At 41.6% G+C, this 14,526-nt stretch overlaps 1 protein-coding gene across 1 annotated transcript; it reads right to left on the bottom strand.

Annotated features, from left to right (window-relative positions):
- Positions 1 to 203: 203 nt before the first annotated feature.
- LOC143486116 (uncharacterized) lies at positions 204 to 14,246 on the bottom strand. The gene is made up of 4 exons (XM_076985970.1): positions 12,671 to 14,246; positions 5,875 to 6,034; positions 4,921 to 5,023; positions 204 to 1,963 (listed from the first exon to the last, which is right to left on the bottom strand). The coding sequence occupies exons 1-4, from the start codon at positions 12,713 to 12,715 to the stop codon at positions 1,750 to 1,752; spliced, it is 522 nt and encodes a 173-aa protein (XP_076842085.1). The 5' UTR covers positions 12,716 to 14,246; the 3' UTR covers positions 204 to 1,749.
- Positions 14,247 to 14,526: the final 280 nt, after the last annotated feature.

Below are 14,526 nucleotides of genomic sequence, written 5' to 3'. Positions count from 1 at the left end.
AACTGAATAAACCGTTGAACACGAGTAGCCTACATTTTATTGAGCATGTGTTTTTTCTTCAAGTATCAAAGTAGAACAGCTTTCTCAAGCAGTCATTGATGCATTTTGGAAACTGCAGATGAGCCCCTGGTCTAATGCACCCTCTGTATTAAGAAACCCTATCTCAAAAACGGACTTGTAGTCATTACTTGGGTAGCACGCATATGAGCCATTTTAATATAGATTAATCTAGATTAATTTCAAGATTTTAGTGAGATTAATCTAGATTAAAAAAATTATCTATGCCCACCCCTAGTTTTATGTATACCTAACTTGTAAACACATCACTTGGCCTTTGTAAAATCTCCCCCAAGAGGTGATTAAAGTGTTAGACATCAGTGTCTTTGGAAATTTTGAGTAACTGCAGCAGCTCAAATTAATGAATTGTATAGTATATTTGAAGGAGTACTGGTCAGAATTTTATTATCCTGTGCAAACTAGAAGCTGGCAAGAGCCTTCATAGAGTTCTGTACAGTGTATTATGGTCAGGACCCAGGTGGTGCAGAAAATACAGGCCTAGTGTGCTAATTCAATAGTACAAACAGGATTTTTATGCTTTACCATGTTTTAGATTCACAGAGAAGGATGTTTATCATTGCTAAAAATGGTTTAGATAATCTGCAGTGTTACTGTTGTGTGCTCTTAACTCTTAACATATGTTTTATGGACATTTATGGTTAAAATTGTTAATGAGTTGTCGTTTTCAATAAAACATTTTTATTAGGATTGATCAAGCATTTGTCGTCATTTAAATGTAAGTATTATTATAAACAGCTCATCTCTGATTGAAATTACTTATGATAATACAGTCTTTAGTGCTGTGCTCTTATACAACAGTTTTGCAAAGTAAGAAAAGCAACTGAATATTGCATTAGGTATGTACAGCAGAGACCTCACCTGAAGCCCTCCATGACTCCATAGGGAACCACATTGGATGACACAAGTTAGCATTATAGTAATTGTGCTCCAAATGTGTGATGCAAGCTGACATTCTAGTGAGTGATGGGCTGATATTTGGGCCCCCTTTGCATAACCCATATGGGCCCTATGGAGATTTGCCCATGGGCCCCTAATGGGGCTGAAGTGGGTGTCTACAGTTAACCATAAGGGCCCTACTTGTTGCCCACACTGGCCCCGTCATTATCCCACACAAACAAGGGGCCCATGTAGGGCCAGTGAATCATTGCTCATACGGGGCCCACCTGAGGCCCACATTGACCCCAATATTGGCCCACATGGGCTAACACACATGGGGCCCATGTGGAGCCAATGGACAAATCTTTGTGGGCCCCAAAAGGGCCCATGTGCCAGCCCATTTCAAACCCATGTGGCCCGCATGGACATGTTGACTGGGAAACTGGTTGACACTGGACGGTTAATCAACTTTGGTTCAACCATTATCTAAATATTGTTTTATTAAAATCCAGTCCTGCTTTATGTCAATCAATCAATCAAAGTTTATTTGTATAGCGTTTTTAACAACTCAAGTTGTCGCAAAGCAGCTTTACAGGATTTACAAGGTTAACAATACTATGGGTCCAGAACCCTAATGAGCAAGCCAAGGGCGACAGTGGCGAGGAAAAACTCCCTATGATGGTGGGGAATAGGAAGAAACCTCGGGAGAACCAAGACTCAAAAGGGAACCCATCCTCCATTGGGCGGCCCGTTAACACACAAATACACAAGTCACACACAATTCACACAATCAGACTAGGTAAAAGGTAGAATTGAAAGTTCTGGGTTTTGATATTGTCCCTGTAAATGTCTGTTGATGAATGCCAGGCTTTCATTCCGTGTCGGGGCAGTGATGCTGGTATTGTAGGCTCCGACTGCAGTGTTACTCCCCAGGTGAACCCCGGCATCAGCACATCCACTGGCAGCCAGACCATCCCCCAGGTGCCTGCAGGTGCCTGTATCCAATCGTCTTGGGTAGAGCCATGCAAGAAGATAGACAATACAGACTGAGTGGACATGAATTTAAAACACCATTGATTTAAATGTACATAGCTCACGTGCCAGTGATGAGCATGTGGCTCCGGCAGACTAATCTATAGCAGCATAACTAAAGGGAGGGGTTCAGAGGTGACCACAGGCATGAGGGCTCACTGAGACATTGCTTTCCAGTCAAGTCATAGTCACAAATAGAGTGATGCCAAGACACAGCTGGATGACAGCATCAACATCTCAGATTACCAGAAATCTCAACGTCTGGGGGCCCCCAAGCCCCTACACCTTACAAGGGGAATGTTAGCTGAAGGCTTGATTAAACAGGTGAGTCTTAAGTCTAGATTTAAAGATTGGAACTGTGTCAGAATCTCGGATTGGAGCTGGAAGGCTATTCCATAATTGAGGGGCTTTAAAAGAGAAAGCTCTGCCTCCAGCTGTAGTTTTACTAATTTTTGGAACTAGGAGAAATCCAGCATTTTGGGAGCGCAAAGGGCGAGATGGGTTGTAGTAATCAATGAGTTCACTCAGATATTGTGGGGCAAGACCATTTAACACCTTATAGGTTAACAGGAGAACTTTAAATTTAATGCGATATTTAATCGGCAGCCAGTGTAGTGCGGCGAGAGTGGGACTAATATGATCGAATTTCCTAGCCTTGGTTAGGACTCTAGCTGCAGCATTTTGTACAAGTTGTAGCTTCTTTATGGACTGTTTAGAGCATCTAATTAGAAGACTATTACAGTAGTCCAATCTCGACGAGACAAAAGCATGAACTAGCTTCTCTGCATCAGCTAATGAAAGTAAGTGTCTCAGCTTGGCGATATTACGTAAATGGAAAAAGGCAGCCTTAGTGACATTGCATACATGTCCGTCAAATGAAACATCAGAATCAATAGTGACACCTAAACTTTTTGCAGTAGATTTTGGTGTTACTGAAAAACCATCTAGGGTAAGGGGAATATCAGCCCAATTGCTTCTAACAGCTTTAGGCCCAAGAATCAGTACCTCAGTCTTGTCAGAATTTAGTTTAAGAAAATTAGACGCCATCCAGTTTTTAATATCCTGGACGCAGTTCTCAATCTTGAGAGTTGTGGTAGTATCATCTGGATTAGAAGATGTATACAACTGAGTATCATCTGCGTAGCAATGGAAGCTAATACCATGCCTACGAATGATAGTGCCCAGTGGTAGCATATATAATGAGAATAATATGGGGCCCAGTACAGATCCTTGTGGGACACCATACTTTACTTTAGAATGCTCAGAGTATTCGTTATTTACTAGCACAAATTGGTAACGATCTGTCAGGTAGGACCTGAACCAGGAGAGTGCTTGACCTCTTATGCCAATGATTGTCTCCAGTCTATTAAGTAGAATATTATGATCAATGGTGTCAAAAGCAGCACTGAGGTCTAGCAGTATGAGAAACGAAATGTGTCCTTTATCAGAGGATATTAAGAGATCATTCAATACTTTAGTTAGTGCTGTTTCAGTGCTATGATGAGCTCTAAATCCAGACTGAAATAACTCTAAGACATTTTCTGTCTGTAAGAAGGAAGAGAGTTGTGAAGAAACTACTTTCTCTAAAATTTTGGATATGAATGACAGATTAGAAATTGGCCTATAGTTGGACAGTTCTTGGGGGTTAAGACCAGGTTTTTTAGTTATCGGCTTGATGACTGCAAGTTTAAATGAACTGGGAACGTAGCCCAGGCTCAGAGAATAATTTATTATAGTAAGCAACGGTTCTACATTGCTGTGCAGTAATTCTTTAAGTAGATGGGTTGGTATAGCATCTAGTATGCATGTGGAGGGTTTAGCAGATTTCACCAGTGAAATAAGCTCCTCACGACCAATTGGGGAGAAGGACTCTAACAGGGCATCAGAGCTGACCAGACAGCTGTCAAGGTGCATTGGCATGTTGACAGGCTCTGAGATAGCACTACTAATGTTTTCCCTAATTTTATCAATCTTATCATTAAATAATTTCATAAAATTGTTACTGCTACACTCTAGTGGAATAAGAGAATTGTTTTGTTCATGACTCCTCATAAGGCTGGAAACAGTTTTAAAAAGGAGTCCTGAATTGTTTTTATGTTTTTCTATTAAGGCCGATAAGTATAAGGACTTTGCCGTATGGAGGGCATGCTTATATTCAATAAGGCTGCTTTTCCATGATAGTCTATACACTTCTAACTTCATATTTCGCCATTTACGTTCCAGGATCCGCGCGGTTCGTTTGAGGCTACGCGTGTGCTCATTGTACCATGGCGCTATTCTTCTCTCCGTGGCTCTCTTATATCGTAGTGGTGCAACTTTGTCTAAAGCTGTACGAAGGGAAGTCTCGACGTGCTCGGTGAAACGCTCTAGTCCTTCCGGAGCTACAAGTGGATCAGTGTTTGTCAGACCCGGTAAAATATCAGTGAGCGCGGCTATGGTGCTGGGTGTTATAGCTCGTTTAATTTGATAGCGGGGTGGCCGATGAACACAGTCAGTTAAACACAACTCGTATGTTATGAGGCTGTGGTCAGAAACAGCCTCACTCTGAGGAAGAATTGCTAAACTGGATATGTCAATACCAAATGACAAGACCAAGTCTAAAGTATGACTACAGTTATGCGTAGGACCCACCACATTCTGAGTGATACCCATTGAATCAAGAATTGCTTGAAAATGAATGCTAAAAGAGTCACACAGATTTTCAAAATGGATATTAAAATCACCCACTATAATCAAGAAAATTTATTTTAATAATTGTAGAACGTTGAAATTCCCTGGTCACGGGGCCTTGCTACTTCGCCACTGCAGCTGTCATATGAATAAAATTGAAATTAGATTATTGTATACGCACTTTTTGAAATTTCATTTTTATTGTTCAACCACACATAAGAGTACCTGTAAGAGTAAGAATTAGTAGCTGATGTTTATGTTCACCTTGGAACTCCTCCTCCTCTGTCTGGTGCATATTTCAACCATTTCTTCACTGCATCAGCAAATCCTATGTGGGTGCTTCCAGGAATTTGCTTCTGGAGAGCAGCTGGAACAAACACAATTTTTTCCTGATAAATAGATATGCGAGGAAAATGATCAGTTGCCTTTACAATAAAAAAAAATACTTTAAGAGATGTTTTAATAGGTGTTTTAAGAATCTTTATTGTAAAGGCTACTATTAGGGATTTTTATTATTATTTTTAAGGTTTTTGCCTGCTTCATTATTAATGCAAAAACGCTTGTAACATGGAAAATTCTAAGAGTTAAAATGAGGTAAAACATGGTAAAACATGGCACCTGTAAGCAGTGTGAGTGTGATGAGTCTCGTTCTCCGTGTCATCTGTGTGTTATGGCGTTTGCTTGTTCCTATTTAAGTTATTTCTGATTGATTTGCTGTTGTCTGTTGTTAACGTTACATTGGTTACATTAGATTATGTTTCGCTCAGTTTCATTATATTCTGAGGCTGAAATCCTGCGTTTTTGTATTCGTTTTGCACGTTCTTTGCCCGTGAAACTAACTAAAAGTAAAACCTAAGTGTTTCATATTTAGCTAATTAAATGCTCAAATGTATGGTATGTAAAGGTTTGAATAGAACCTCTACTGTATTGTACTGGTGTTCTGAAATTTTTGACCCCTTCCAGCAAATAGAGCTGTGTTTTTGCAGAGCGGAAACCACGAGGATAAACTGAGGTAAGAAAGTATCTTATCAAATAGTTATCTAAATTAAGGCAGGGCATAAGTGGGCACATTTGATTAGAAATTAGATTTGACTGTTTGAAATTCTACATAATTCAGTCACTGATATGTAAAATCAGGTGGCTACTGCAATATATTTATATATTAGTTGGGTTTGCAGTTGCCCAGCTAATGTGTTTCATGTGCATGCATGAACTTACCAAACATTATGTCATGAAGGGCAGTATCTTTGAAAGCCCTTTTGTGGCCTTTACCAGCCCAATTCAGCTGACTTGCCAAACCATTAAAAAGGGCATGGGTCAGCAACCGTCTCACAACCATTTCTTGTGTGTGTCCACCCATGATGGAAAGGTAAGACTCCTAAGAACACAGCATTGATGAGACTTAACAAAATATGTAATAACAAAGGGAGCTTTAACAATGATATGTGGGTAATTCCAGGATTTTGGTACATTTCCTGTCCCACCACTTCAATTTCAAATGTACATATCCAAAATATCTAAATCACCCCGGCCCCTCCCTTTTGGGCGTGTGTTTACGTTGTCCACCTGCTTTGTCTGCGTCTGTGGATCTCCGTGGTTATGGTTATGTCGTGTGATAATCTGTCTCACCTGTGAATCGTCTCGTATTTCACGTGGGGCTAATGTGGTTTGTCTATTTAATGTGCGCTCGCGCAGTGTCCTGTGTTCGTCGTTGTCTAATGTTTACACGTTCTTGTGAGAGTTGAATGTTCTTCGTGCGCTTTGTGCGCTATATCTGTGCATTAAAAGTAAAAGTGACGTCAGTCCAAGAGGAATCGTGTCTCTTCCTTCCCTGCTCCGCCGCGCATCACAGAACGACGAGCCGACAAGAGACACCAACATGCCAGGCTACAAAACCGGGCCAAAGAAGGGCAAGAAGCCCAGCAAGCGGCATCACCATGCGTCTTCCTCCACCCCGCGCCGCAACTCCACGCCGACTCTGGCACAGCTAAAACGGGACCCCGAATGCTCCTATCTGCTGTGTGCGGCTCGGGAGACTGCCATACCAGAGTTAGCGGAGGAGTACCGCAAGACCGCGGTACGGGGGTGGCAGGAGAGGCATCCCCCGTCTTCCCGGGAAAGCTTGCCCATACGGGTAAGTGTCCCCGAGCTCTACGGGACAGGTACACCACCAGAGGGCGAGCTTGCGGAGGAGGACTCCCCCCCCGTGTTAAGAGGCCACACCGTCGGTCGATGAGCTGGAAGAGGACCCGGTGTGTGCCTTCAAGCTGGCCTCAGCCCGGAGGCTAGAGGAGGGGGACCCCGAACTGGCGGAGACTCTCCGCCAGGGCGCAGTACGAATCTGGAGGGAACGACACTCTCCTCCAGCCCGCGCCCTCTCGCCTCTGAGGGTCGGCTCGTGCGTCTTTGATGGTACCGAGTCCACCCCAGAGAGCGAGTTCGGGGAGAACTCCGAGGAGGAGCAGGAAGAGGAGGAAGTCTACCCTCCATCCCTATACGATGCCTCCACGCTGGATTACGGTGGAGAAGGAGAGGACTACCCCCCGTCGACTACGGTGAGGAGGAGTCCGAGGAAGAGGACTACCTCCCTCCGCCCGTAGGTCCCTCTACCGCCATGGAGAAAGGCGGGGAGGAGTACGACGAGGGGGATTACCCTCCGTCCAAGAGCTCCTATACGGAGGAGGAGAGTCCGCCCTCCTCAGAGAGAACAGCCGGGACTACGAGGAAGAGCCCCCTCCGACCGCTCTGGCACGAGTGCGATGAACTGCTGGGGGTGGCAGGTACGTCAGCCGCGCTGCACCCGGCGCGTCCGCCAGCCGCGCTGCACCCAACACGTCCGCCAGCCGCGCTGCACCCGACACGTCCGCCAGCCGCGCTGCACCGGGCGGTGGCTTCGCAGCACAGGTCGGAGGAGGACCGTTTGCTGCAGCTCCTGATCTCTCTCCCCTCATCGCTCTCCTCCTGGCTCCAATAGCGTCAGGCTGCAGATCTCATTTGTCAGTCCACCTCTCCTCCGACACCTATCTCATCCCCGAGTCCGGGAAATGACGTCACCTTTGTCACATGCTTCAAAATAAAAGTCAACATGGCCGACCGCTCAGTGTACCAAACCACGGCTATAACAAGCAAGAATAGTTCATTACATTAAATACAGTACATTAATTAAACTCTTTGTGTATTTTTTTTGTGTTTTCTGATAGTTACGATTCTGTAGTATGTTATGGCATATCCCAAACGCAAGTCACACACACATACACAATATATATATATATATATATATATATATATATATATATATATATATATATATATATATATATATATATATATATATGAATTTGAATATATATGGTTAGGGTAATATAAAACATTAATTCACGATGAAAACCGGCTAACTTAGTTGTTTTACTGCTAGCAACGTGGGTTTATATTTTCTCATAACATGCTAGGCTATATGCTGTAATAACAACACAATAAAGTATGCACAATAAACAAAGGGAACAAAATAATTCAAGCAAGAATTTAATTTTATTTAAAAACAATGAATAATCGGAACACTGCTTACATCAGGTTTTGCTTCTGAATGTTTTCTGAAAATGTGAACAGGTAAATTCTTCTTACGTACAACTGTAGTGCAGTGAGGACACTTTACTCTTTTGGGTGATGAGGTTTGAGCCTCTTTGTGAGAAGCTAGTGAAGTATGTGGTAGAAGACTAGAAGACGTAGGGGAAGGTGCAGGAGCAGATGATAAAAGCTCAGAAGGATCAACTGTTAGAGAAGGTGCAATGGGCAAGGTAGAATAAGCTTGTGCCTCTTTTAAGGAATGTGATGAAGACGTAGCAGATGTGCAAGAAGGTACTTTTGCAGGTGTAGGCGTGTGTGTCCCATATGATCCATCTTCACAAGCCTGTAAATGGCTTCCCATATTATCCCTCCTCAAAATGGTTTTTGAGCAAAAAGGGCAGTGATAGTGTCCTTCTGGTCTGCAATTTTGATGACATCTGTGAATTCGATATTCTGTGAAAAGAAAAAAAAAAGAAATAACATCTAATAATGTGTACTACTAATAATAACAGCAGAATTGTACAATACCTTTAAACTGTATGGCATTTTTCCAGTGAATTTCAATGTGCTTCTTAACCCTCGCTAGGTTGGATGGCTTAAACAACTTCACAGGGCACAATGGGCAGTGAAACATTTTGCAGCATGTTGTGCATCTGTTTAAAGATGGAGCTGAACCATAAAGCCAGACTGAGGAGTGCATCTCTGTAAAAAGAATAAAAGCCCCCCATTAATAAATGCATTAATAATTGTTATGTAGATAATTATATTGATATGCATGTAGATACATTGATAAATAAACATACATATACACACAGACACACACACACGCATAAATAAATAAATAAATAAATATATATATATATATATATATATATATATATATATATATACACAGGGAGAGAGAGAAAGAGAGAGAGAGAGAGAACTTATGTTTGTACAGTACGCTGGATAGCTATGTCTTAAAACAGCTAACTTTAATGCAAAACTGGCAAAAGTATAATTTGCTGGAGTAAAAATATACTACTTACCCAAGCTATATCAAAGACAGCCAGCTGGTTACCTTATACTTTACCTTACGCCAGACCTATCCTAAAGTGTTTACTGTACAAATATAAATATGTTATAAAATATATAATAGCTCCCTAGCTGAAACTTGCTAAACAGCGTCTAGCGTCGTTGCTTTGGATTATACCTAAATTTGAATTTACCAAGATAACGTTAGCTGATAACGATTCGAATTTAAGTCTACAAATTTCGTACAGTTTGTAACGTACCGTCAATTAAAATGCAGCTCTGTTCGATGAGATGTTGATAGCTGGTTTAAAACAACAACAACACAAGCACCGGAATACTCGTGCATAAATAACACTGACTTTCAATCTCAATACCTCCCCACACCTCTGGTGCCTCATGTAGGTACCACAGGAGAGGTAGGTCTCAGCAATGAGATCTGCGCACAGACCCTCCTCCCTGGCTCGCAGCCTGGCGCCTGTTTCGTGTGTGTCTGTCCCAGTGTTTGTAAGTCTGCCCGTTTGTGTACCAAACCACTTTTTCCCTCTCGTTCCTCTATGTGTTAATGTACCCGTGTGTGTATTTGTGTCCGTTCTGTTTAATGTGTCTAACGTTTTTTCCCCAGTCTTCCCAGGGAGGGTGTGCTAGGCGATTCGTGACGGACACTTCGCCAAGGGCGGTCACCTCCCAGACGCAGGACTGAGCGCGTCGGATCCGCCCATCATCGTGGGTTCGGGGCACTCGGTCCTGTTGGCACCCCGGGACGGGTAGTGCCCTTGGAGGGGGCGTCTGTCACGTTGAGGACCCCGGCCCCTCCCTTTTGGGCGTGTGTATACGTAGTCCACGTGTCACCGTCTGCGTCTGTGGATCTCCGTGGTTGTGGTTATGTCTTGTGGTAATCCGTCTCACCTGTGACTCGTCTCGTAATCACGTGGGGCTAATGTGGTTTGTCTATTTAATGTGCGCTCGCGCAGTGTCCTGTGCTCGTCGTTGTCTATATCTGTGCATTAAAAGTAAAAGTGACGTCAGTCCAGGAGGAATCGTGTCTCTTCCTTCCCTGTTCCGCCACGCGTCACAGTTATAAGACAAACTGTAAAATTTGGTGGAAAAATAAGCTCCTTAGATATTATTCAAAAGACCAAATACCTTTGGACCACCTCAAAAAATTGCCATTTTCTCTTGTCCCACACATTGGGTGACCAACTCCTTTGCCAAATTTAACAATTAAAATAAGCTCTAAATAAATTGCTTCCTCTTGAATATTGTTGAAATGCATCTCCTTTACTTATGAAAACAACTTTGGTCTACATTGTATTGCATGTCACAATTTTTACACTATTAAGTTGTGTCCCACAACATGCGCGCAGCCCTGTTACCATAAGGAATTTTATCTGAGAAAATGTTTAAAATATTTGTTTACTGGCACAAAAAAAGTTGCATCACAAGGACATTTCCTGCCCACATGGCAAGACCAATGGTAAGTGCTCTAACAATTTAAGGTTTTCTCCCCAAATATGTCTGTCCAAGTTGTGTGTGTCACTCAGTGAATGAAACCCTGTTCCTCATATTGTAAGACTAATATTTAGTAGAGTCAAAATTTACTTTATATAGTTATATAACCATATTTGTCCTTGATCTTGTATACATAGCTAAATTTTACAGTTAGCATCTGTTCCTGGGGTAGACCACAACTTGTCCTAAATTTGCAACCCTGTTAGTCGCAATCCTGTTACTGCATACCAATTACATCTAATAAAAAAAAAACTGCTTCCATACCTGAGCTTGACAAATCAAACTTTTTGATAGTATATAACCTGTAGCTAATGAATATATGACAAAAAATGACCAAATTGAAGATAAAATTTTCAGAAGTGACCACCCCTGAAATGTACCAAAATCCTGGAATGACCCATGTAAGGAATGATAAAGCAGTCAAAAAGTTTCTGTTATATGCCTTACTGACCGGTATACTAATAAGAGATGTTTTTATTTTCAGCACTGTGCATACTGAGGAGAAGACGCAAGAGGTGAGTTATTGGTTCTAATTTATTACTCTTGCTAAATCCTGTCACAAAGTTTAAATTTTACGTAAGTGTGATGGCCCACTAAGGCTCACACGTGTAACTGCATATGGGTTGGGTGTGTGGGTTGGTAGTGTTGGGGAGTTTATGGGGTTTTAAATGTTTAAATGTAGCTCAATGAGCTTATAGGTATAAAGACACAACATAGACACCAGTGAAATGAAACCATACACTTGTAACATATAGGTAGCTCTTTTGTAGCTCTCTGTATAATGTGTAACACCGTTCATACCTTGTGCCAATGGTTTAGCAATTTTAAAAACATGCACTTTTCTATGCTAGGAGGGCACACCAGCAAGAAGAGTCAGACCATAGGTAGGTAGTGATGGGACATCTGAAGCTATGCTTCGAAGCGTGTACCGAGTAAAAAGGGGCGTGTCCGATGAAGCCCCGCTTCGGAGCTTGTGTCATATTGAGCAAAATCACGTGATCAGCAACAAACGAGGCCTCGTATTACATCGGCCACGTCATTGCTTCATTTTGCGTATCGTTTTTCAAAATAAAAGCGCTATGAACCCTGTTGCTTCGTGGGTTGTAGTAGGTGGTTAAATTTAAAATCTGGAACGTTCTAAATTCTTTTTTTGTTTGATCAGGATGTATATCAGATTCACACATCAAAAACAGACTAAAAACCATTGGAAGAGGCAAACCTTATTTGTAATGTTAAAAACATTTTACGTTTGGCAGACGCCCTTATCCAGAGCGACTTACATTTTATCTCATTTTTATATAAGTGAGCAATTGGGGGTTAAGGGGCACCTCAGTCATGGCCTCAGGTCTGAGGATCGAACCCACGACCCTCCGGTTACAAGACCAATTCCCTAACCACTTCCCTTCCCTAACCACCAGGTCATGACTGCCAAACCAGATCTAGAACCCCCAAGAAGCAATTATTTTAAACACATTCTGTTTTTTTTTTATCATTTTCTAACTCAAAATATTCAGTCTGCCTCAACAATCACTCAATTCCCAATATAGTAAAGTACAACATATCTTCATTGTCAAATAAGTCCATGTGACATACAAGAAAACCCAACACAACCACTAATGGTCAAGGATTAGATTGGCTACAAATCATTTTAATAATTAAAACATGATTTAATTGATTCTCCTGTTACTAAACATGAGTTTGATTGAAACTTTGTGACAATATTGCATTTACAATTATTTGAAAGTATGATCCAACTGAATGACGAGGCTGTTAGTTTCACCAGCAGATGTCACTAGTGAGTGATGAATGAAGCCTCGAGTAATGAACCTTTTTGCAAAGCAAAGGGTTGGAAAGCTTCATTGCTTCAAGAGGCTTCATTTGCCCATCACTATAGGTAGGAGCAGTGGTAGCATTTTATTGAGCTTACCCAGATCTGTTTTCCTGCCTTCTGTGTTTGTTCCCCAGGAGCCATGTCTGCAGCGTGGGTCAGTGGGGGTGTCTAAGAAGGAGTGCGGGTTTACTGAGCATGTCTTATAGACCCGCTTGGAATTCTGGGTAATGTGGGCTAGACTATCTGGAACCTTTCTAGGGGGTAAACCAGATGTATACAGCGAGTTGTGTGAAATATGTGTAACTTTCTTGTCTTTATGCTTAATAGGGAAGTAGTATGTTGGGTGTTTGGAATGGAATGTGAGATCGGAAATGGCTTTATTGAGCTATAAGTGTTGTTAGTCTTTGTTGAGGTGGAATGTATCTGGTGAATTGTATATGGTCTCACCCATGCTGTTAAAAGTGGCCATGTTGCCATGTGTCAGTGGGTCTGTTTGTTTCTTGTCTGGCCAGAATGTATGTGTCTCCGTAAGGAGTAATAAACATTTGAATTGACTCTCCTGCTGTGCTCCTTTGCCTCCGGTCACGCCCTGACAGTAAGGAAAAGTACCATCTTTTGACGTTCCTTCGGATCTCTTAGGATGACCTCTGCCTGATCCAAATCTGCCATGGTTTTAAGGGGGAGACTGATGACAGAAGGCAGTGTGCTTTCAGTGTCCTGCCTCACTAAGTCTTGTCTCAGGGCCTTTACATCATGGGTGACCTTTTTAATTTCTTCTCTCGTCTCTCTGTTTTCCTCCATAATTTGTGCAAGCATTTGCACCACTTTGCTAAGTCCAATGTCTATAAAGCAAGATGAAATTTATTCAATGAATGAAAATTATACAAATTATCACAGTACAGCCCCTGACCCCTCCCTTCGGGTGTGTGTAGAGGTAGTCTGTGTCTAAGTATAAGACTGAAACAGTGATCTTTTGGTTCATACCTGTGAGCATTTGTCTGGGTTGGTTGTACCTCTGGGTATAAAACATTAAAGGTTTGTTAGTATACTATGATTTCATTATGAAAAGTCATACCATAGAATCAAATCACATTTCATATGAAACCATATTTTAAAAAATATTTTTTAAACTGCTAAGTGCCTCCACTTGATGGATACTATTAATATTTTAAGGTCTTGGAATTACACATTTTTGCACAATAATCTGATTGGAATCTGACTAACCTGCATAGTTATCACAACTACTTGATTCTTGCAGATGGTGATGGCTTTCACCATTACATTGATGTGTGCAAAACAAATCCATGATTTGTTCAGAAAAAGGCTTTACACAGCAATGAGGGTCACATGATTTGGGAGGAGTTATAAGGACTCCGAAGATCTTCGTTTGCGAATCAAAAATTGTTTGAATTGCTTGAACGACTCCGACTGATTTCTCTCTACACATCAAGCGATCACTTCAGCAATAGCTTTCCTGGAAAATACCGTAACTGTACGGAGACAAGGTGCAGGTCAAAGAAATGGTTAATATCCACCACCTCCCACACACAAACACAACGTTGATTCAACATCTTTTTTTCAACGTTAACAACCATTTAGGAATCCAACCTTTTAGAACATTGTCAATGTTGGATTTAAGTTGTCAACCATAAATGACGAAAACGATGTCATTTCAATGTTGATTTAACGTTCATTTGCTATCTGGGTATTTAGTCTCAGCTGTTCCTTGTTTCTTTGGTGATTACATTTAGTATTTATCTTCGTTGTGAGTAAGGCTTGGTGTGGGTTATTTTTGTATTGTTGAGCCTGTTATATTCGTTTCTGTCCCATGCCTCGCTCGTATGTGCAGTTTCTCCTTGTGTCTGGTCACTAAACTTAGTGATCTTCCTTGGGTATTTTCTCGTCCTGTGATCTCGTCTTCTAGTTCCGAGTTAAAAGTAGTGATGGCAAAA

This window comes from Brachyhypopomus gauderio, unplaced genomic scaffold, assembly GCF_052324685.1.
Source record: "Brachyhypopomus gauderio isolate BG-103 unplaced genomic scaffold, BGAUD_0.2 sc44, whole genome shotgun sequence".
NCBI classification, from domain to species: domain Eukaryota; kingdom Metazoa; phylum Chordata; class Actinopteri; order Gymnotiformes; family Hypopomidae; genus Brachyhypopomus; species Brachyhypopomus gauderio.
This window is presented reverse-complemented; position numbering and strand designations above follow the sequence as displayed.